This window comes from Passer montanus, unplaced genomic scaffold, assembly GCF_014805655.1.
Source record: "Passer montanus isolate IOZ18808 unplaced genomic scaffold, ASM1480565v1 scaffold29, whole genome shotgun sequence".
Classification (NCBI taxonomy): domain Eukaryota; kingdom Metazoa; phylum Chordata; class Aves; order Passeriformes; family Passeridae; genus Passer; species Passer montanus.
In genome coordinates, this window is record NW_024367596.1 from 10149051 (window position 1) to 10173892 (window position 24842).

The 24842-nt window shown below is 42.8% G+C and overlaps 1 protein-coding gene across 8 annotated transcripts in view; it reads left to right on the top strand.

Moving 5' to 3' along the window:
- Positions 1–24842, top strand: part of LOC120504263 (LIM domain containing preferred translocation partner in lipoma) — a 336133-nt gene that overhangs the window by 257229 nt on the left and 54062 nt on the right. For all 8 annotated transcript variants that reach the window (XM_039713605.1, XM_039713608.1, XM_039713606.1 and 5 more), the window contains one exon: positions 20474–20643. In XM_039713605.1, coding sequence (XP_039569539.1) covers positions 20474–20643 — 170 coding nt within the window. The remainder of the gene's footprint in view (positions 1–20473; positions 20644–24842) is intronic.

Below are 24842 nucleotides of genomic sequence, written 5' to 3' on the forward strand. Positions count from 1 at the left end.
TTTGAACAACATCTGGGTCAGAAAATAGTAGGTTAGACTTTCAACAACTGATGAGCTGACTGTCATTTTCTGTTATGTAACCGCTCACAAAAGCAGGAAGAACAGACTTATAATGGGGACCCTTTTCTCCATTGTTGCTCAAGTCATTTTTTTTTATGTTCAAGCCATATTCCACCATTTGCACACAGGCTACAAAGCCTGGGAGCAGCCTCTGCTCAGGGAGGTCACAGAGCAGCACCATCAACATCCAGCAGCCCTGTTGTGGCCTGCCGCAAGGGGAGTCACCCTCCCTCTGCTCCCCAGGGGCTTTAATTATCTTGGTAAATGGCTTTCAGAGCCTGTTTCTTCAGTCTCACTTCTGTCAATACTTACCACTCTTGTCTAGCTTCTTTTCAGAGAGTCCTCTGCCTGCTGGCATCCTTGCTCAGCAAGGTAAATTTATAAGAGTAATCTCAATGCAGCCTAAATGGTTAATTTTAGCCCACAATTCCAAAGTGAGACAAGAAAAAGTGTAGGCCAATGAGTGGTTAGAGAGCAAAATATACCAAATCTACATGCACTTATCTCCAGCCATGAGAAAGGCAAGAGGCTGTGAGCTGGTCTAAGTTGCTTCTCAAGCATTTGAAAGACTGGGAATGGATGCAAAAGTTTGAGTCTTCCTGACGTTGATCCTGTCCGCATCTTACTCTGTATTAATTCTGGGAAACATGCTTTATGAAGCTAAGCACCTAGATCTTTTTATGCCAGGTATCTTAGCATTATAAAGGCTTGATTGCACATCTTTTAAATGAAGGTCCAGCACATGTAGCAATCAGGAATCAGAGAAGGTTGCGCTTCTGTAAGTCCTGAGGACCTGGTACCTGCTTGGGCCAGGAGACAAGAGACTTACTTTCTGTTTTCCTCTTCTTATCCACATAAGAGTGGTCAAGACTTTGCATCATGAGTGTTTCTGAAGCACAGTCTCTTTGGAAACCACCACTGCTTCACAGATGGGATCTAAATCTTGCATCAAAACCACAATTACCCTTTGTTACTGTAGGTCATAAAATCTCAGCTGGAACAGGTAGCAAGCAGCATGACTTTTTCTGTGTTTTTAATTCCCTGATTTAGCTTGAATTGCTGGCAGTCAACATAGGCATATTCTTACTTTTAAACAGACCTGATTTTTGATGCAGAGGTTATTTAATGGAGAATAAGTTCAGAATTCTGCTGTAGCACTTAATCAAAGGGATTCCCATGATCACCTGTATGCTGTGAAAAAGAGTTGGGTTTCAGGCCATGAATGAAATAGGTTTGTTCTGAAAGTTAGTAAATGAAAACTGATAATTTCCTGCTGTCTTCTGAGAGGAGTGAAATATGATAATAAAATTCAGGGATCTGTCTTTCTAAAGTACAGCTGTATTCTACATGGTTCTTCAGCATGTTTAAAAATTAACATAGCCATGAAAAATAAATTTTAAAAAATCCATGAGGGTGGTGGATACTTCTTTCATTGTGAGAGGGCCCTTAGTGTGCAAGGATCTGTACAGATGGATAGGAAAGCTCATCTTTCAGAAAAAACCTTTGAACAATGATGAGGCTGTTAGCCAACCCCCCATATTTAACAGTCCTACATGGAAACAAACCAAATCTTTCTACCTTAATTTGACAAACAATTCAAAGACAATCCAGCTTATTAATTATGAACTTAGAAAGTCAAGTAAACTCTCTGAGGACTGAAAGGGCTGAAGATTTGATAGTGAGCCATCAAGTCTTCAGCTGCAGTTCATTAGTCTGTAGCTAGTTCAGATCATTAGGAAGCAAAAAAGGGATCTACCTACTCACTGTTTCCTGCTCCATATGAAATGAGCTGGCTGGTCTCTGGGGGTTCTCTGTGGGGATGTCATCACCTGATTAAAACCACAGATTGTGGCATCTGGAGGACCCCTGGCTGGGGTTCTCCTTGCTGAGGCCAAGAGCTGAAGATGGACTGTTAGTCTCGGACATACAGAACGGAAAAGGTTGGTTTTCCTGTTTTATGGAGATGGTTGCTACCAGGAGTTTCCTCCATCTGGGATATCATAAACTCTAAATTCCCAAAAACAGGTATTTTGAGAGGGCATGTGTGTATGTGTGTGTTTATGAATGAGTGAGAATGTTTTTCTGGACTGTAATATTATAGGAATAATTTTCACTTCAGATAGGGCTTTGGAGTGTTTAAAGCCTCAAGACATTATTTTGTCATGACTTGTAGCTAGGTTGTCAAGTGAGGCACAGGCATTCAGTTTTGGAGCTGGAGTTAGAAACCCTTCCAGCAATGCACTCTTGGATAAATCTTTGTCCCAGTAACATGAAAACAGTTTAATTTCTTTGTTTTGAGTTAGTTGTCTACAAGACCTGACAGAAAGGAACCCTTTCTTTGCTTTTAAAACCGAAACCAGCTCACCTGTTCTTTGAAGCTCTGTGGACTAAATTTGCAGTTTGCTCTCATGTTCCACTATGGCTCATTGTGCTGCAATGGTATCCAAGGCTGTGGTCACACTGTAATATGTGCAGATTAAACATGGAGTAGGAACAGGGTGCATCCCTCAGAGTTCTGAAACTGAAAATATGTCAAGGACCAGGAAATTACTGTCCCTAATTTACAAATGAGGGGCTGACTGGAAGAGTTAAGATGACTCACCCAGAGTCATGCTGAGATCCAGTAGCGAAGTGGGAATTGAGCCTAGAATTCAAGTTCCATGCCTTACACAAAACTGTGGCCACACTCTTTATTTTATGAGAAAATCAACCAAAATGGACTTGTGAGCCTTGTCTGATAAGAAATGACAACCAGTCTGAAGGCTCTTCCCAGCATGCAGAGCAGAAGCCCTATTTTCCAGGGTTAGTAACAAGGCTATGAAAACAAGAAAGGGGGGGAAATGTGCTCCAGGATCATACTTGATGATTTTAACTGCTGTTAATGTAATGTACCCACTAATGTTAGCACACTTCAGCATTTAGGTAGTTCAAGGCCATTAGGAAAATTGATAATTCACCATAGTAATCTGTTACTTTCCACTCTAGCAATCACTGTTCCATGGAAGTGGAACACAGTGTGGCATTTGTTATTTCTTTTTCTGGTGGCATTTGTCTCCTGCTGTCTTTTTTTCATAGGGTGGTTTGTCTTTTGCTAGTAGCTTTTGGGGGTATTTTAGTGTCATTAACTCAAAATGAGTTATTTCCAGTGGGGGAAAAGGACAGATTTTATCTGAGAGTGAAATGTGTTAAAAAGAAGAATTAAACAGGACTGTCTCATTTGCTGAGTGTTCTCCAGCCTCTTCTCTTCTGATGGAAATGCATCAAAACTGTTTGGTTTTTTTATAAGGAATTGCTTTGACTCAGATTCAGTGAGATGAATCATAACCCACTTTCTCATCTGAGATGCAAAGAAAAAAAAATTCCAACTCTGCTGTCAATGTCAGCATAATCAATACAGAGTGATTCTCAGTGGTGCAGAGAGGTAGGGGAAGATTAAAACAATGAAAAGAATCAAAAGTAGCCAAACTTTCCCGCTGGTTTTAGTAAGCTGCACTGTTTTCATGCTTCCAAATGCACCTTGCTGTTCATCACGTCATGTCATGAACACATGTTTTTATGTCTCTGGCTGCAAGCCAAGGTCACAACTGCTGCTCAGGGGTCAGGAGACTGTCATCTCAAACTGGCAGGCAGATCACGAGAAGCCAGCCCTGGCAGACATTTGGGATGCTACAAGCAGCCAAGAGTAAACCTGTTTGGATTTGTGAAACCTGCAGTTGAGATGTCCCCTGCCTGTACTGTGCCAGCACAGATTGTGTCAGCTGAGCAGGAGAGAGTGGCAAAGCACTGTGCCTGTCCCATGGCCCTGCGTAAGCCAGCCCCACTGAGGGACACAAACAGTGTCAATAGCCATAAGATCACTGTGGGTGCAAAGTGGAGATGGGAGACTACATCTGATACCTTGTCACCAGCTTTCATTTAGGAACTTGTTCATTTGCTCTTTTTTTTTTTGCTTTTTTTTCCTTGTGTGTCTGCCAAGACATGTAGAAATTCTACACAGAGATGTAGAAATAATTACTTCTGTAAGTGTGAGCTAAGAGCCAAACCTCTGAAAAACTGTGTTCACAGCACCAGGGTCAAAAGGGGACAGCACAGGTACTGACATGAGTTCTGACAGTTGACAAATGCATCTCCCCATTGAACACAAGTGCTTCAGTAAAACACCATGGCAATAGCAGATCCCTGTGTTGAGAGTTTAGAGCTATGGGTACAACCATCTTCCACAGCCTAAGGCACTGTCCACTGCTAAGGACAGACAGCTGGATGTGGGATCTGAATTATTTTGTTTTGTTGTTTCTTCCAAATCACTGTCCCAGCCGTGCTAAGTTGTTTGTTTAAAGCTGTGAATCAGGCTGTGTTCAGTTAGCAGCAGTGTTGAACTTTAATATACAATTTCCTCAACAAATTCTGTTTCCAGACAATATCTTGAGAGGTTAATAACTTACTATCTGCTCAGTACATGTTCTGATTCTGTCTGTACTGTCAGGGGCAGGCTGGCCAGGCGATGTGCTGCATTCTTTGTGAGTGCAGGTTGAAAGAAGGGATACTTTTTGTAGGGGTTTTAGTTGCTTTTGTTGTCATTTAAAATTACACTTAGAAAAAACCCCAGCTTTTTAAATGTCTCTATTTCCTCTCTATGTGCTTGATGTGAAAGACAAGTGAATTCAGCATGTGACTGTCATAAAAACTGCAGAAAGCCTGAAGCCTTTTACCTTGAATTTTCACTTGTGTTGATGAATATCTGGAACATGACAATATTGACTTTCTACTCTTTTTAGTGCAGAGTTTTTGATCACATGAGCTAAGAAATTGTGTCTGGCTGAGCTGGAGGGAGACATTTACAAAGGACTCTAATGTGGGACCTTTATGCTGTGCAGAAGACTGTCACATGAAGCCAGTTCTTCTGGACAGGAAAGCCCTAGCAAACGTCACTGCCAACGTGGAGCTAATTCTGGTCATGTGTTCTTGTTGTCATCTCCACGAGCTGCGCAGCTGCTTCTCATTTCTGTCCCGTGGCTGAAATTAGTGAGAATCCTAAAATGCATGAATAAATATGTGAGTGTGCACACATATATATAGGGCAGGATATACTACCTGGAGAATGATTCTAATGGCGTTCCTTTCTTTCCCATTCTCCATCTTGACATCTCACATCAACTGATGCAGTTTTTGATGCCTGCATGAGTCATGTGAAGTGTGACTCTCTCCAACACTGGCAAATCTGATGTGTGTTGTTTAGTGGAGGGAGGAAGGTAAGGTAGAAGGGCAGGACTGGTGAAGGTATGGCTACAATAACAGTGGATGTTTGGGTGGGGCATTTTAAAATACTCCATCTGTTATGTGTACAATTGCCTTCTTCTAAAGATAAAATGTCAAAGCACAGCCTTCAGTGTGCTGTGCTTGTGTAGTTCCATTAGGCCACTATTGATGCTAAGACCACTATAACCTCTCATTCTATGTTTACTCAATTTCCATGCATGGCAACAAAAAGGGGAGGGGAGGGAAAAATGGAGGTTGCCCATGGTCAGATTTATTTCTGCTGTTTCTTCACAGGCAGAATTCAGAAGGTGAAGGAAGTGGAGAATGTGCACTGCAGATGTGCACAGCTGGTGCATTGCCATCTCCATGGCATCCCTCTGTCAGAAAGGCAGCTGAGGAGAGCCACAAGGTCTGTGTCAGTTACATGGCCAGCTCCTAGTGAAAGCTTGTCATTTGAACTCTTTCAGTTTCTTTCTGCCCTGCTGTCTCTAAATTGAGTGAGGAATGGAAGCTGCTCTGTTCACTCACACAGGGAAGAGTCACATGCTTTCTTGAGGGCTTAGGCAAAAAAACACACTGATAATGCAAGTTTTAGGAGCTTCAGCAGGAGAGTCAGAGACAGACTTTGGAAAAAAGGACACCCCCAAACTTAAGCCAGAGGGACACTGCTGCTCTGGGTTTGGAGATCTGTTCCCTGAGCCAGCTCTGGTCACGAGTAAAAGGGTTTTTGTTTGTAAGGCCCATTGATCCAAGTGTGGCTTGGTCTTTTAAACAAAAACAATACTTCACAGAAAGCCAATTAGTCTTGGGATCTTGGTGGGTTTTCTTTATTTCTTTGCTCTGATTACAGCAGGACATTGGGTGAGGAGCAATAACTAAACTATTTCAAGTCTACAGACTCTGCTTCCTTCTGCTTTGTACAATTGCAAGGTGTGCACACACAGTCTTGCTGCCTATTGCCTTTTGAGGCACAACTTTCAGGGAAGATAAGGCGGCTGACCTGTGGCCTTAAGTCCCATGTAAGTGACAGAAGTCCTGGTACTATAAGTAACAGCTGTTAGATAGCAAGTAGGAATGGTGTGCATCCACCAAATGTCTGATCACAAGAGCTGTTCTGGCCTAGGGAAATTGCAGAACAATTTGTTCAGAAGAACAAACATTTCACAGCATGGTATTCTGGAGCATGGTCTAATTGTGGCACATAGTGGCTCACATCTCAACAGGTTGACTAGAAGATGCTGCAACTGACATCAGCTTGGCTAGAGTAAAATCAGTCTGGCTGAATAAATACTGCCTAAACTCTTAATACATCAGTGTGTGCAGTAGCTTCATTCTTGTGCTCTGGGGACAGGGGAGAACAGAAGAATATACAGCACAAATAAGACTGTAAAATGAGATATTAATATTGTTTCCCCATAGACATCTACTAATCTTGTGTCAGTCTTAGCTGGGAATATTGCATGACCCTTAATATCTCAGACAGGGCTCATTTGCATGAAAATGAGCATCATAAGACTTTAGTCTGTGATTTCCAAAATGACAATCTCTCTCTTTTTTGCTATGGTGAGGTTTCTTTAACTTTCTCATGAAGCAGTACTGGAACACAGACTTTTTTGTAGGTGTTCTAATGTTTGAATGTGGATCTGAAGCTTATCTCAAACTCTTCTGGAGTCATCTGGTCTAGAGAATGGTTGTAGACTTCTCACAAGCTACATAATGCATTTTGTTTTGTAGGTCCTCATCTGTGCAGGGATGCTTAGAACAATGGAAAACAATGAAAGCAATTTCTGAAATGTTTGAAGTCCCGAAGGGTTCTGTTTTGAAAGCTTTTGTAAGTTGTAGCTTTCCACTGGGACAAAAGTCTCCCCCACTTTTTCCTATGCTGGGCTGCGAATAATAGCTTCTCTGACCTACTCATCACATCTGACATTGTCAACATAATAAAGCTGCATCATTTTATGTGAAAGTGGAAACCAACCGACTAAGACAATTGTTGGCTTTCTGGGCTTGGTCATATAAATTCAAAAGATGTTGACTAAGTTTACATCAGCTAAAATCAGGCTTGGTATAAACTGTCCCTACATTTACATCAGATCTAAATTTGGAGGTCTAGTGGATTTCAAATTATTCCATTATCACATGTAAACAAGTCCATCAGTTTTCCCTACTGTCACACCAAAGAGCTTAATGGGGATTAGATACCCTTACTGTTTTCACAGTGAACTCCCATGAATGTAGGAAACCAGTAAAGAGCACCCTGAAAGTTCAGAGCACAGCGACTTGCCAGCTTTGCTCATACAGAGTTGCCGTCACTGGTACAGCATGTTCAGGACGTTTTCCAACACCATGTTTTTGGCAAACACTTACAATCCGTGATGATGATGGCCTTTCCTAATGCCTGCTCAAGGACATTGGGCTGGCAGAACTCATCATGAGCGTTGGATATTGAATCAGTCCTTTCCGATTGGTTCAGCAGTGGGAGGGAGGAGGAAAAGCTTTTGCGGTTTCAGTTTCCATTGGCACAAAATTTTCAGGTCATGAATTGTGTGAATAATTCAGGAGACAGGGATTGGTGCCCTTAGCATGGAAGCCCTTACATGGAAGCCAATTCAGGAAGACTCTTCCATCTTAGTAGTACTAATATGAGTGATGAGTAGTACTTTGAGCACGCCTTTGTAGATGCCGGTCAGCATCAGACCCTCCTCATAGAGAGCTTAAGGTGAAATGTCAGGACAGTCTTCAATCATGATAAATAGATCAGTACCCACAATTCTCGTGTCTCCTGCTGTTAGTCAACAGGCCCTAGAGTCAAAACCACCACCTCAAACAGATCAGACTTAATGCCACTAAAGAGCTTGGTTTTATGGTGTGAGTTTTTTTAACTTATTATTTTTTAAGCCTTACTAATTTTGAATCAAAAGCTGTAGGATGTGTGAGAGTGACACATGCAATTGTGCAGATGGATTTCCACATACTTTCTTTAAATAAAATAATAATTGTCATAAATATGTATCTCATATTTTGCACTAATTCACTTATAGTGGGGGCCAAGCAAGAAAATGTTGATATCCTTGTGTGTGAAGCTCTGAGAATGTGACAATCAGGTGAGCATAATGATCTGTGGATACTTGATATGAGTGCTCCATCATGGCCTCCAGTTGAAGCATGTGCCACTGGGAGGTTATTCTCAAATTAGAGAGTTATCAGTATTACTTTACATCTGCCCTGGCCAGTAAAAGCAGGTCCCATGACCCAAAGGAGGAGCAGAATTATAGTTACCGCTTAATTATATCAGTCTAATAAATACAGTGTCACCAACATCAAATGACATTTTAGAAGGACTTTTGCTTTCAATACCAATGTCACATTTTAAGATTATGACATGTGTGGTCATTCTGAATAGGAACAAATATTGAATGTCCCCTGCAGAACCAGACTGCTTCTCCATCAGAGGTTGTAAAGTTCCTGTTACTTGTCCAAGAGAGTAAACAAATATTGGACCTTGTACCTGGTTGGAAAGGTCTCAGATTTTGGGGTGAAAAAGGAAACCTCTGTCTAGTAGGTTGCTTTAATGGAAAAAAAAAAAAACCAAACCAGCATTACTTGATTCCAGCTACTGAGAAATTCGGAGTGATGGAATTCATTGCAAGGAACAGTGGATGCTCAGCATACAGGTGAGGTGGTTTCCAGTGCCTGAGGGATGTGATTTATGGCAGGGCTGCTGTCAACACACAGACAGCACATGTTTCAAAACAGCAAGGAAGCTTTGGGCTGGTGCCGGATTGTGAAAGGCAGGGTTTTCAAAAGACCTGAAATAAATGAGGTGCTGGTTGAAATTTGGTGTGGCATCTTCTAATGCAGCCAGGCACCTTTGAAAACCTCAGGCCTTAAAGTTGTTGGGCCTATGAGAGGTGCCATTTGTTCAGGACAGTACTCTTTGTCAGATCCAGCCTTTCTTCACTTCTTTTTTTTTTTTTTCTTTCACTTTTGGAGCTGGGGAGATAGGTTCCCTCCCTGTGTTTTGGATTTTGTCAGATGTTTTTCCTCAGGCAAGCATGCAGGAGGCATTCCAGGCTGGTAGGCCAGAGCCAATGGCACAGGAAGCAACTCTGACTCAAAACCTTGCCATTACTCAGGCAATTTCATCTTCACCACTGAACAGAGCCTTTGGTAAAAATCAATAATCAATTCATGCCACCACCTTCCCAGTGATGCCACGAGTTAGAGACAAGCTGTGGAATACCAGCTGGAGCCCAGTCAGGCTGTGGAAGAGTGAATTGAGTCATTCATGCCCAGCCATGGATGTGATTTTTGGCTGGGCTTGAGTCTGCTGAACACGCTGATGGTGCCTATCCTGGGCTTATGAAATGGATTGGCTGGGCAGGGGGACAGAAGTGGTTTGGAGTGCCCTTGTGCAACATGGACGCAGTTGGAGATGAAAGTCTTTGGGACAGGGGACATTGTTGGCTCTGTGTTTGTCCTGCACCTAACATCAGAGAGCTGTGCCCCATTGCTTGGGCTCCTTGAGCCTGCTTTCATGCTGGAAATGGCAAACCCAATCACAGCCCTTTGGGAATGTGGTAAAAGACAACTCATTTTTTGACACAGACATAAAGGCTGCTGTCTGTATCAGTGTGAGTCTTAGCTGGTCCCTTCTGACTGCACTCTCGGTTCAGCTCTGTAAGAACGCTGAGAGCTCAGGAGAATTTGATCTGTGTTTAAGGTGTGGTTGCACTGAGCAGCAGCATGAGCCTGTGGACAGCCAGTGACTGGTCCTCCCCAGCTGGGGGAATGGCTGGGAGAAGCTGCAGGAGGCATGGCACAGTGAGCACCAAGCCTCTGAGGAGAGCAGCTCGTCTGGCCTCCAGCTCTGCTCTGTGTTACATCAGTCACTTACGGATGGGGTCAGGTGCAGCAGCCCCTGAAATCACCCTCCACTGCTCCAGCAGCACGGCTGGTCTGAGCCAGGAGGGAGCAGGCTGGGACAGCATGCTGGGAGAGACCTGCCAAAGGACCCAGACTGGCTGGGCAGAGCTGCCCCACGTAGCTGCTCCTGAGACTGCTGCTTCTGGCACCCCGTGTAATGACAGGGTATTGTTTTGTGGCTTTTCAAAAGAGGATCCTGAAATTGGTGCAGAATTACAGCACGAGCCCAGTGGGCCAGGGGATAGCTCAGGGAATGCCCGCCTGCCAGTGACCCCTGATGAAGGTGGGATGAAGAGTGATTCCTGCCTGGTATTCTGTTTTCCTTTACCTGCAGGAGATTCATACATGCATGGTTGGCTCACCTTGTGTGTGCCATAAGGTATTTGGTGGTTTCAGTCCGGGGTTTATCATCAATATGGCTTTGCAAGCACACGTGCAAAGGGAGTGGCTCAGTTGGTTGTTGATGTTGGGATCACCAAAATGGCCAAAATTTGTCTGATCTACAGCTCAGCCAGAAACTGTTCCCCTTTGCTTTGTTTTCCCCTTCCTAGGAGGGGTAAACCCCCACAGTCAGCTTTGGGACAAATTGCCCGGAGAGTGCTTTCCTGACAGCCCCGCCAGGACTTGGCTGGTAGCCTCACCTTTGCCAGGGCTTTAGTAGAGAACTGCTGAGGTTGTTCCCTGGATGCCACTTGCTGGTAACATCTCACTAAAAAATGAGATTTCAATATTAGTGATGTGTTCCAAGGAAAAAAGTAATTTTTGGTTTAGAAAGCTGTAGTTTTCCTATGAAAGTAGAGTAAAATAAGAGGTTTCTCAGCTTTTGAAAACATGGAAAAGGCCCACTTTCTTATAGCCTTTATAATTTTTGCTTGATATTTATTTCTTTTAAAAGAGAGTTTTTTATGTGTCTTGCTTTTTGAACTTATTACATGCAATCGGAGAGGAATAATGGCACAGGAATGTGGGGGACTTCTGTGAAAGTATGCATTTTTAAAATTTTTTAATTTTTTTACCAAATGAAATTATCACTCGCGTTAGTTAAGCATTTGTTGGCCGCGTTTGGTATTTTTTTTGTACAAATTAGTGCTTTGAAAGTCTTGCCCCCAAACACAAACAGGTGTTTAATTACAACGAATAATTACGAAATGCTACTTCTTTCAATCCAACTCTCCACTTGCAAAGTGAAGCTTCTTCTTCACCGTACCCGTGCCCGGCTCGGGCCAGGCTGGAGCAGGGAGGGGAAGCAGGGAGTGCCCGGCACGCCGCAGGAGCCGTGCTTTGCCGTGCTGGAGAGCCCGGGAGAGCCGGGCTGGAGGAGGAATCGCTGCGGCTGCCAGGGACACCCCGAGCCGCGCTGACAGCGCCCGCTCTGCCCGCCGAGCAGCCCCTGTCATCTGGCAGCTTTCATCGGCATTAAAGGAAACATTTCTAAAGGAAATAGAGTACATTTTACTCTCTCCCTTGCATTTCCTTGATCGATTAGCAAAGGGAGGAATGTTTCCTCTCTCCCACTCTTTTTCTCACCCTGTTTTTTTTTTTTTTCGTCTCCAGATGTAAGCGGGGCTCTATTTCAAGCCGTTCGCACATGGTAAAACACGTGCCAAAAAGTTGACACAATGTAACAACAACAACAGGAGGGAAAAAAAAAAAAGAAGAAAAAAAAGGCAAAGCATGCACCAGAAAAGGTGTCTGGGACCTTAAATATTGTAGAGCATCACTGACCCCCACTGGGCTGGCACACTCACTGCACATCCTCCAGCGTGGGGACTGGCACCTCACCGCTGTGTGGGGCTCAGGGACACACCAGCCTGCCAGGGGGGCATCTTCCAGCCCGTCCTTACAGCTGGCCCACCCGAGCCTGTCTGCTTTCTTTGTGGCCATCATGAACAGTGTAAAAAGGCACTGGCTTGGCTTGCTGCGAGGGGTGTTGTGGTTGGGTGGCAGAAAGGCTCACTGGTGGTATGGTTAGGTACCCACTGAGATTTTTTGCCCAAGTGCTTGGTGAAATCTCTGTTGCTGGAGGCTTTTAGGAGGAGGTTAAACAAGTATCTACCAAGATTGCTGTAGAGAGAGTTGGTGCTGCCTTCGAAGCAATAAGATTATTTTCAGGTCTTCTCAAGATCCTGTTCAACCCGAACTTTTATATTTTTTTGGGAAAATCAGGAGTGGTCCTCTCAATTTTGTATCAGTAATACATTGTGGCTTCTATAATTTCAAGAGGTACCTCTAATTGTAGTATGGTTTATATCAGAAACAAGCTAAACTATCTCTTGTGTCCCAGGATGTTGAGGAGAGGGGGATGTAGATGGGTAAAGGATCACCACCACATAGGTATTGAAGGAAGCAGAGTCTTTCCTTCTCTGTAAATAAATAGAGCACAGAAGGAGAGGCACAGAACTCTGTGTGCTCAGTTGCTCAGCCAGGCTGCCAGAGAGTGATGCCATGGTCCACACAAGAAGTGAATTCCTCCTTCTGGGAAAGGGATTTTAGCAAGACTGGTGCTGGGAGCTCCCTCTGAAATGGAGTTTTTATGCCACAGGCCCTTCTTATCATCAAGCCTTTTCAGAGATGGCCTTGTGGTTAAAGAAACCAGACTGTGATTGAGAAGATATGGTTTCAGTTCCTGGCTCCATCAGAAACTTCTTGTGTGACCCTTGGAGGGTTATTTAACCTGTGTGAGTCTCAAGTTCTCTGCCTGTATGTTGGGTGTCCTAACAGTCCTCTACCTTTCCTGGGGTGTTGGAAAGCTTCACTGTGAGGCCTGGAGATCAGCTGGGACAGTAATTTTGTGATGAGCAGCATGAAGAAATGTTTGAGAAGGTGAAGTGTTGGCAGAGTGAGCCTGCACAGTTGCAAAGCGTTTGCTCTGTGGTGTGGAATGGGACCTCCGGGGCATACTGAGAATGTGTCAGGTTTTTACAGCCAAGCAAAGTGAGAATATGAAGTTGTATTGTGGTCGGAGGAAAGGGATGCAAACAACACGGGAGTGCAGCTACTGCACAGTGCTGTACAGTACAAGTGACAAGTAGGTCACTGCAGGGACCTGTACATCTGGAGTACAAGTGCAACACAGTTAAAGCAGAATAACCAGGACACAGTAATTAAATCAGGGCCTTGGATTTAATTTATGAAGTGTTTCAGGCACACATTGCAGCATGAATCTGTGTTTACTGTAAAAGATTGTGTTTTCTGACATCTGCTGAAGAAGAGGGAATTAAGATTGATCTGTCTCATGTCCAAAGGCTGTATAAGACAATTGATGCATACAGCCTGCTACTGTCAAATGGTGACACTTCAAGCTTGGATCCTGGCACAATAAACCATTGCCAAGGGCTTCCCACTCAGTGAAAAGTCTTGAGTTCAAAAGCAAGAAAAATGTAGGTAAGGAAGGCAAAGTTAAGATGAGCTAAATAATATAGTTTTCTACAAAATATACAACAAGCCTTTCCCTCTGTACCATTATTGCAGTGCCCTGAGTGCCAAAATGTCAGAATCACTCTGGGACAAATATGATCAGCACATCTGTGTCTAGCACAGTTAGACACATACCTCCCATGCGCTGTGGAAGGACAGAAACCCTCCCTTGGAGGGTCTGTGGACCAGAGATTCCTCTTCTATTGCCTTTGGATCAATCAAAGAACCCAGGACCTGTTGGGTACTTCTGAGTTGCAGAAGCTCTGACTGGGACTTAATTTGATTTGGGTGTACTAAGTTAAGGTCTGCTGTTACACTGTTATCCTAATAATCAATTTCTGCTCCTGCATCCCCTTAAAATGAAGTAATTCTGCTTGTCTGACATAGGTGTCCTGAGGAATCCCGTGTGCTTGGCAAATGCTTGAAAACCCTTGGATAAAAGTCACTAGGAAAGAGGAGGGAGAGAGGGGAAAGTCTTGTTACATTGTTGACTTATGGTCAACGTTGTCCTCGAAATGCTGTTTTGTCATCAATATTTCTTCATTAGGAATAATGATTTTTCCACATTTACTGCCAGCTGATTCAAAGCCATCCAAAAGCAGAATGTGTCATGAATCTCTAAAATGCATTCGCTGGCGAACTCTAAACAGAGATGATTAGAAAAATAACGCAGCGGAAATACTGGGTTTCTTGAAGCTGCTAGGGGAACTTTTAGTGAGATATTTTGTTCAACGTATTTATCTATTTTCAAAGTGTTCTTGGTGCTGTTTTGAAAAGGCAGTGTGCTGTATTTTTTTCGTTCTTTCTTGTGTTGTGTATCAGGGCTGCAGTGAGAGCCAGGGAATACACTTAGCTGATCAAGGGAAATTGTGTAATTGATAGGCACCGAGGATATGACCTTGTGGTGTATTCCCACAGTACGGTTAGGTGGGAAACAGTTTTTTCCATCATGCCAAGTTTTTTGAGATATCAACGTTTTTTCCCCATGTTTCAGCAAATGCAGAACCTCCCTACTTTGATGCTTTTATCAGAAAATTATCCCCTATCTCTTCTCTACATAGAATGCATGCTTTGAATTCATGAGTTTAAGCCTTTTGTGGAGAGGTTTGCACATTTTCTCTCTGCTTTTTCTGCTTTTGGCATCTGTAGTTGCTGCCTGAATTGTCTGTGTTAGGCACTGTACATCACAATGGTGCTGCCAATGGCTTAATGTCTAAGTAGGTATGACAGAAAAATAATGTTGTAGCCTAGAAAGGCTATTGAAGTCCCTGGATGTGCAAATAGGAGCATCTCAAGCCACCTGTGTGGAGTTACATTGCCTTTGTCCTCTGCTCCAGTGTGATTGCTATCAGAATATTACTGCCAAAAGGATTAGTATGACATGTACCTATTCTATCACCCATCTTCAATGGTGGATGTTTGTCCCATTTGCTCATGTTCCTAATCTGACATTTAAAAGTGATGCATGTCCCAGATAAAGTTGGACGCTCTGTGCCTAATTCCTCATCTCCAGATTGTGCCCAGTTTCTGGCCAAATCTTAAGAGCTTTGCTGAGTAACAGCTCAGATTATGGCCTTTCCTGTTCATTTTCACAGTTAAAACCTGCATCCAAGCTCCAGTGACCTTGAATCTCTTCAACAACCTTTTCAAAAAATGCAGTTTCTCTCTATTCATGCTCAACTAGCTGCAGAAATAACTCTCTGCCTTTTAACTTAGGCCAGATCATTTTTGCCTTTTAGTCATGGAGTCATAGAATATCCTGAGTCGGAAGGGGCCCACAAAGATCATCGAATCCAACTCCTAAACATCTCTCCTCTGGTTTCATTTCTGCCTCATATCAAACAGAAACTTCATGTCTTTACCTGCATGACCTGTAATGACCTATTCCCACCCTTCTTCCTCTGGTATTCTCTAGTGACATACCAACTCATCCTTCCCATCTGAAGCCTTCTATGTTCAACCTTCAAGCACTTACATTCTCTTTTGTGTTGTCTTTGTCCTTTCTTCAGAAGCATTCCATTAAACTTCCTTTAAACTCCCTCCGGGTCCTCTTTCAAATTCTTCCTTAACCTTTTCCTTTGCTGTGCTGTCTGCAGACTCCTTGTCAACAGTAAAACATTTAGAGTGCTGAGACCACAGCTTCCCTTGCCAACTGGTTTTGTCTGATTGTTTCTTTCTATTTCCCATTACTACCTGGTTGTTATTGCTTGTATTAGGTTGTAAACTCCTGCAGTTGGACCCTTCTTTGAATTCTGTGTTTTCCCAGAATAGATCTGTTCTATAATCTGAACAGCCAGGATCTGTGGTGGTATAGGCAAAAACCATGTAATAAGAGTAATGGGATAACAAGAAGTTAGAACATGGCATCTTGTGCAGTATGAGCTCCTCTTCTGCCTTCCCCCTCTTCCTTCAGATTCACAATATTTCAGACTTTTTACACAGCAGAAGACAGTAAGTGAGGAGGTTTCAGACTAGAGTACAGTAGCTGATGTATCCTTTCAGCTGCTGAAGTGTTTCTGTGTAATCCACTCACTAACTATGGCATTTTCAGCAGGGAAGCCTCTGCAGGCACTTCTGTACATGTCCCCAAGGTAAGACCATCATGTGGCAGCCAGGCTGGGCTGAAGGAAGGTCACAGCACGGCCAAGGTTAGGAACCTCTTTCATGCAAAAATAGAGTACTCTGGTCTCCCAGGCTTGCTGCCAACATATCGCCTTCTAGTTTTGCTGAAATGATTTTGAAAAAGGATCTAAAAAGGGCTGAAGGGGCAAAAGAAGAATGTTGAAATGACATAGTTTCTCATCTTCATGCAGTTTAGTGCTAATTTTGTCCTTTGTCTTTAAGCTGCTTTTTAAATGCTGCTTGTGGAAAGCAAATGGGTCACGTTGTTCTGTGTTTCTACTGTAATACGCTGCCTGCTATTTTTCTCTTAGATTATTTGTGTAATCTTTTTTGTGCAATCTGTTTGTTCTTGAGTCTTGCAAACTTTGCCTTTGCTACTTCTTTCCCAATAAGCAGTGCAACTTCTGTGTTCACTCATGGGTATTCTGCACACAACGGACTGCGTTATTTGAGACAGTGTGAAAATATTAAAATGGGGAACATGTGTGGGCACTTAATTGTGGTGAGCCCAACCACAAATACCTTCGCCGTTGGTAACTGGCACAGAGGAAAAGCAGACCTTTGTTTTGTTTTTATCAGACATAATGATAGATACATTGTTTTTAGTGGGGTTTTTCTGGTTTTCTAAGGAAATGAGGCTTGTGCAATCACAGTGCCTGTGTGCATGTGCCTGTCTGCTTGTCAGTTCCTCCTTCACCAACACTTGAAACTAATATCCATTTTCAACTACATTTGAGCGAGTTGCAGGAGTTGGGAGAAGAGAAAGGTTTTTGCAGAAGTCTTGTGAGTTCCCAGATTGCACCAAGGTCTGCAGAAGGTGCAGTTTCCAGTGATAACATTGCTGCAAGCCTGATCAGTTGTGTATTTGCCCATGTGCCTTTAAGTGGATCCAGCCACCCAACTGTTAGCTCCCAAATTTGAATATTTTGGCTTATTTACTTTTACCTTTTGGGTGAGTGAGTCAGTTGGGAGAGTTGCTAGGCACAGAGCTTGTGTTTTGATTCTCACTGGAGTGGCCATGTCTCATGAAAAACATGGTTTGCTCAAGGCCACAGTGTTATAATTTGCATAAAAACTTATAAAAAAGGAAGCTTTCTTTAAGCTTTCCTGTGTGAGAGTTTATAGGAGTATTTCTGTCTGTGTACTTAATAGCAGAATCTGGACTTCTCATAAATGTAGACAGGTTAAGTCTGTTGCTGCCTCAGTGGGAATCTTCTGTGGAAAAACCCAGAAAGAGGAAGGAAAGCCTCAGGAAACGAACTTAAAGGGGAGAAGTTGGCCAAGACTCATGTTGTGCTACTCTTTGGTTTGTATCTGACCACCAGCAATGTAGTTGGGGATACCTCAGAGCCATGGGGGACTGTAGCCTCAGGGTACCTTTGGGAGGCAGAGATGATGTCTTTATGCTGGAAGAGGGGACAGAGGTACAAAGGCACTGAGTGACTTGTTAGAGATTACAGGTTGAGTTAGGAAACAGACCTAGGTCTCCTGGCACAAGTGCAGCCAGAAGTATGGTCTCCATGTAGAGAGCTTCTTCAGCAAATGGAGAGATTGGTCAACGAGGAAGATAAATGCTGATGCACACAAGAACTGGCTAAATTATGAATGTGAGAAGAGAAGGAGGGGTTGAAAAGAATCCCACATGTTCTGCTCAGATGTTAACAAAGAAAGCTGAGAAGTGTTTGCATAGACACTACATTATTCCATGTCCAAGTGCCTCATAAAAATAATACCGGATGATCACAGAATGGCACACTAGGGAAAATAAATTCTTCAGCGGAATATTCCCTCTGGAAAAACACTGTGTAAAGTAATACACTAATGGCTTTCAATTTCATGTTTTATATATAGAGATATTAACTGCTCCCCAGACGTCTCTTCGTATTACAGCCCAGCTACACGAGATGTTTGGAGAAGGCCCTGGAGCAGCTCTGTGCTGTCCACACCAGGGCTCAGCAGGGCTCTCCTGTGGTACACAGGAGGTGTCTTCTGCCTCCTTCTCAGTGCAGTGCTCTCTCCTGTGGTTCTCTTCAGTGGGTTTGGGTTTTTTTCTTCCTAGCCCTCATGGTTTTTTCCATTCTTCCCCCACGCTCTGTAGCCTCACTACCATGCTGGGAAACCTGAATTCCTTTTCTGCTAATAAAAAAGGAGTCCTCTCTAGAAGTGTTACAGTGGAGTGATTAAAGCACAACAGTGACAATGAAAACCCTAATAACAAATGCTAAGGAAAGTTAAGTTTAAATACATCATTATTAATTCCATTTGGGGGATTTCCAGACTTGTCTGGATTTATCTGGTGAGTTCTCCCTCCACGTTGCTCAGGCTGGGAGCTGTTTGAGTCAGGAACTGTCTGTCCTGTATAAAGCCAACTACAGTTATGCCATTGTAGCAAATTGTAATGATCTGGGTTATTTTCCAAGCTTTCCTAATATATCTCAAATGTGTATATATATCATCCTGCCACATCCTGAGGGATCCAAAAGTAGCTTACATGCTTTGTTCCCTGAATGTAGCTTGTTGGAGTGTGGGACAGGCAGAAAAGAAGTCATGAGTGTGGGGACATTGTCAGTGCACAGTGAAGGGCAGCAGTCCTGCTCTTGAGATGACAAGACAGCTCTAACTTGTAGAAGTTGTGCAGTATTTGCATGAAAAAGCCCATAAACAGACCATGAGAGAGCATTGTATCATTACTGCATTATGTAATTATTATCAGGTGCATATTATTTCTATATGCCTTTATGAATAATTCAGTATTGAACTGAGTATGCTTTCCTGCTTGTACCCCAGCTCTTGCTTCCCTTCCACCCTCACTGACCACACCACTCCACCCATGAAGCCTTCAAGAAGTGCAGGGTCCCAAGGCTGGGGTCACCACAGTTATTCTTAAACTGGAGAATACCATTTTGAGAGGGGCAGTGCCCCAGATCACAGTTGCTCTATTACCTTTGGTGGGGTTCTCCTGTGTAGTGTGGCTGACCTTGTACTTAATGCCTTCCATTTTCAACATCAATTGTTGTGTAAGGACATCAGAACTTTAGGGGCTATCTCCGTTTTCTAGAACCCATATGGCAAAGAAAAATGGCAAAGGTGTGCCTTCTACCCATCTCTGCACCACGGTCTTCCCTAGGGAAATGTTTTTCTCATGAACTAAGGAATGGTGTGCCTTCTACCCACCTCTTCCATGATCTCTGCACCACGGTCTTCCCTAGGGAAATGTTTTTCTCATGAACTAAGGAAATCTTGTCTTCACTTTAAAACTATCTGCCACATGGCATCTTTAGCAACAATCTGAACAAGGCAGCAAGCCTTTTGTATGTGCACGTCTACAGACTTTTTGTTATGCATTTGTGTCTGACATTAAGGATCTTTTTCAGAAACAGGCAGAGCTCTTAAGACTTGTCTGTACTTACAGTCTTTACCAGCAGTTTCTGATACACCTTTCTTGAATGATGGTAAGAATAAAATATCCACATATCAGTTTCTTTAGGAATAGCTTCTGTGCTTTAAATAGACAGAATATCTTAATGTGTATTAATCTTTGAACAGAAAAAAAAAGTAGTTGGCTCCATTGAGAGAATTGGTTTAAGCTATACAAGCAAAAACTTCTCTTTAAATTGTGCTGCCACCAGACAGCTTTATGAGGCCTCCTATGACAAAATCCTTTCATGTGTAAGCAAGGCTTAAGGCACAGGTTTATCCCATCTAACTGAGGAGCTGAGGATGACTATATAGGTGGGTTAGATGATAGCTGAGTGGTTTGTATCTGAAGCTCAAGGTCCTTACAATGATTGCTGGCTTGCAGCAGCAGGGCTGACATGAGTGCTGTCTTGGGAGCCAGTGTCAATCCTTTCTAGATCTTTTCATATGGACCGGCACCAGAGTGCCTTCAGTGGCACTGGGTCTTTGCCAGCAGTAGCACAAATTGTTTTTCTGTGGACTGAGCTGCTATGTCCCCCTCACAGCCACAGGTGAGTGAGGGACCTCCTGTGCAGCTGGGACGAGGGGCTTGCTCTGACTGCTGTCCTTTCTCTCTGGTGTCAGGACGCTGTGCCCGCTGCGGGGAGAATGTTGTCGGACTTCTGTGGACTGAGCTGCTACATCCCCCTCACCAGCCACGGGTGAGTGGAGGGACCTCCTGTGCAGCTGGGACAAGGGGCTTGCTCTGACTGCTGTCCTTTCCCTCTGGTGACAGGACGCTGTGCCCGCTGCGGGGAGAATGTTGTCGGAGAGGGCACTGGTTGCACAGCCATGGACCAAGTCTTCCACGTGGAGTGTTTCACCTGCATAATGTGCAACACCAAGCTGAGGGGACAGCCCTTCTACGCCGTGGAGAAGAAAGCCTACTGTGAACCCTGCTACATTGTGAGTACCCGTTCCTCTTTGTGCCCTGATTTTGATGCACAGACATGGGAAACATTTCTTTCTTTCATTGCTGTGGACTTGCCTTACAGTTAAATTCTGACAACTCTGTGGCAGTATCATGAGCAACAGGTTTTTTCATGGTCTTGAGAACTCTGATCTTTTTAGCTTACTGGGTGAATTACATTTCCTGGTCTGACTTCCCTCTGAAATGAAGTGGACACAGCAGGAATAGAGCTGGGTTTTGTGATTGTTTCATCTCTGTAAGGAGCAGACTATGCAGTCATTTTTTAGCAGTAGTGTGCTTCTCCACTTTCTGTGTTGAGAAACCTGATACCAAAATGGTTACAGACTGTGTGCCTAATAAGATTAAGGAGGTGGGATGCAAGAAAGCACTAAAACTTCTAAAATCAAGACTTTTGCCTTGCTTGATGGAGGACATTCTACTGAACTAAGGGTCTTTGGATTAGATATCTTTTGAAGCTTACATTGCCCTAAAATTTCATTTCATGCCTCCAACAAGGTCTTAAAGCAAACAATTAACAGTTGCTCTGAGGAACTGCACAGTTTAAGAGACTCCCATAACAAGTAGCTGGAACCAGTTGCACAGGTGCAAATTAAATAAACATCCCATAATGTGCCTGAGGCTTTACCTCGGTCTGACCTTAGCATCCAGTATATAAGGATAATCCTTGTAACTTAGAGTAAGAAAAGCACTGGAACATTCTTAAAATACTGACAGATCTTTCTTTAAACTTCCAGTTTTGAGTTTTTACAAACACTGGATAATTGGATTTACACTTCTGAAAGTAAAAATTGATGTTTTTCATGACATTTCTGTCATTCCAATGATAATTAGAGCAATAATACTATAATATTTCTGAAAATGCCACCAATATTTCATTGTTCTCTCTATTTCTACAGAGACTTCTCAGTGAGATTATTATGGAGATACTGAATATTAAAAGGGAGGATTGTGTCTTACTTACAATGGCAGTGATAGATGGGCCTTGTTAAATTGATTTTAAAAGCTAAATGGTCTTTTGGTGGAATATGTACCTTTTAAATAATTTCTATTTTTGTTTGCACTAAAATGATTGCACCATAAAAAATTTAAGTCTCATTTTGTGGCAAGTTTAACCACGTGCAAAGCACTGAAGACTTTAGGAAGGTGCATTCATAATATAATTGGAGCAACTTTATGTAACTAGAATTAAACATTTCATTGACTTCAGGCTGGAATTGACTTCATCTGCTTGCAGATTGATACTTTCTTTTCTTCTTTTTTAAATCAAGCACGCATTCTACACCACTCATCTGCTTTAGTTTGGGAAAACATCTGCATTAGCCACTGTAGTAATGGTTTAAGATTATTTAATCCCATTACTTATACACTTCATTAGCCTGAGTGAATTGTTGGCAAGGGTTCAGTAAACTTCCTACATTGGGAGATAAAAGGATAAAAAAGGAAAGGGAGAAGGATTCTGTTCCTCATTTTCTTTCAAATTTATCTTCTATCTATTTAAGGGATAAAGGAACGATAATTGCCTGGTTGCATCTGCGTTTGTATGTTCTGTGATACGTCTTTGCAGCTCTGAGTACAGAGGAAAGAGTAAACGTTTAATAGCTTCCTTTTATATAACCAGAAGGGGCCTTTAAATGTTTATCCATGCAGTCCACAAAACATGGTTATGGAGTTAACCCAAAACACGTCTGGATCCATCTGCTGCTGCACATGCAGGGGAAAGGATGGCAGTGCTGATGGGGATACATATATGTAGCTGGGCAGCTGGAACTGTGAATGAAAAATGGGAAGCAGGAAGCTGGCAGTCTGATGGAGTAAAGAAAAGAAAAAAAAAAAAACCCAAGCACATGTTAAACTCTAAAATATGGAAGAAACAAGTGTTGGGAACCTATGTCTCAGTGTCTTTCAGAAAGCTCAGGACTCTGCTGTGTTAAAAGCCAGATCTACAAGGGATCTAGGCTCCTGCCATCCTCTGGCTTTAGGCCTGAGGAATTTGTGTCCTAGAGCATATGTCTCATTGATTTTTCAGTGGAATGAAGCCTGCATTGGCTTCAGTAGGATAATGAATGCCTAAGTACACTGAGGCTTTCAGCTAGGCTTGCAAGTTGTTCTTGCAGATGAATGAGACCCTTAAATTGATGAGGCACAGTCTGACTGCTTTTGTCTTTAGATGCCTTTAGTTGTGTGATGCAGTTATCCTGAACTCTGAGAGTTAATGACCTGCATAAAATCGAACCTGTCAAGCCACATTCTGCTGAATTGTGGCCTCTGATTATTTTTGTTTTGGTTTGGGGCCTTCCCCCCCTTTCTTTTTGGTTGGTTAGTTGATTGGTTTTGGGTGCTTTTTGGTGTTTGGTTTCTGAAGGTGTGTGGGGTATATTTTGTTTCCCAAAGTTCCTGCATCAGAAAATAGCTTGGATAGTAGGAATCCCAGATCTCAGAATACAGAAACTCAGTAGGACTGAAGTACCTCGTTTTGGATTCCTCTGGACCTGAGTTCCCATGGAAGGTGCAGCAGATGTGACTGCACAGCTAATTCATGGCAGCGGCCAGCTGAGAAAACAGGGTTCTCAGCTGGTGTAAGTGTGAGTAATTCAGTGAAACTTGTTTCTGGTCTACCTAATTCACACTGATTTCTAGCACACATCCCTATTTTCCCAAGTTGAAAACTCCTGACCTCTTATGCAAGTTCTAGAGGCTTAATTTATATGAAGAAAATAAATGAATACTGCCTAGTAACACTGGCTTAGTTGTGATATATAAATTGAAGCCTTTGATTATTTTTTAAATAATTCACTGGTGTGACTTGTGGCCTTATGCACACAAAAACTATGCACAAAAATAAAAATAAATGTTTTGAAACAATTAGAATTGGCTAATTTTCTCAGTTTGTTGTGTGACTCTTCTTAGCTGTGGTGTAGTGAAGCCATAATTAAGATTTCTGTGAAGAGCTGTGTTTAATTACTGGTTAGTCAGTACCAAGCCTAAATAGCCTGCAGAAGGGGTTTTCTTTGTTGTTTTTGTTTCTGGTTTTATTTATCAGTGATCCGATTAAGATGAAATTCCCCAAAAGTCTGAATTAATGTCTAAGGAAATCAATCACCTGTTTGAAAAGAAATATTTTTCTTAATGGGAATTTGAGTACCAGAGTTAATTCTTTCACACAAAAATCTTCCCACCCAAAAGCCCATCACTATCATTTCCTGTTACATCTTCTGAGTGCACCGAGTTCTGTTGCCAATGTGTTTGCTGGTTTTGCTCTGCATCCAAGGATTCTTTCATTATTGATGTTATTTCTAAAAGAGTACCAGTCTTCTCCATTAAGACACTTCTGCTGAACTAAAAGCAACTGTAAAAACTAAAGTGTTAATAGGAGACAGATGTTTCCCAGTCACGATGACAGTCAAGTTAACATTTGAAATACCATGATAGAATTTCCAGTGTAACCAGTGCACTGCTGTGCACGTGATGAGCGCCGTGTCTGCAGTATGTTATCAGTATATTTCCCCCCTCCCTTACAGGGCAAATTACTGACAAAAGAACATTTGGTTTGCTTCCTCTAAGTAGTTGAAGATATTTTAACACTGGACTGAGAGCAGGGAAAAGGCTAAGCATAATGTCACTGGAACTGTTGTTATAAAAGACTGAAGAGCAAGATGTTGAGCAGTGCCAGCTGTCTGCTGTCCAAATACCGTGTTATCGTAAGGACTGAGCACAAGGTTAACCAGACACACCAGTCTGGCAAGAGTAATGCTGCTGTTTTGTGAATGGGGTGTTCTTTGATGTCCAGATAACTTTCTCCAGGATGTGGAAATTTTTCTCCATTCTTTCTCCTCTCTCCTGACAGTCTGGTGGTTGGCAGCTGGAGGTGTGCACTCTGAGGTGAGGGCTGGGAGGGGCTGAGCTCCTGCAGTTAATGCAGAAAGCAGCAAGATCTTGCTGATGCTCCTGGTCTCCCGGGGTTTCTTCTGTTGTGTCCAGGTCAATGTGACCCACCTGAGGAGAGGACCATGGTGGGATTGGGAAGGGGAAATAGCAGAAATAGCCAGGGTCAGATGACAGACTTCAGAGAAGTGGTGGGCTAGAAATTATGAAGGATTGATTAAAGGAGAAGAAAGAAACTCATTTCAGTCAAGCTAGATCAGGGCAGAAGGTGGGTATGCTCTGCAGTGCCCTG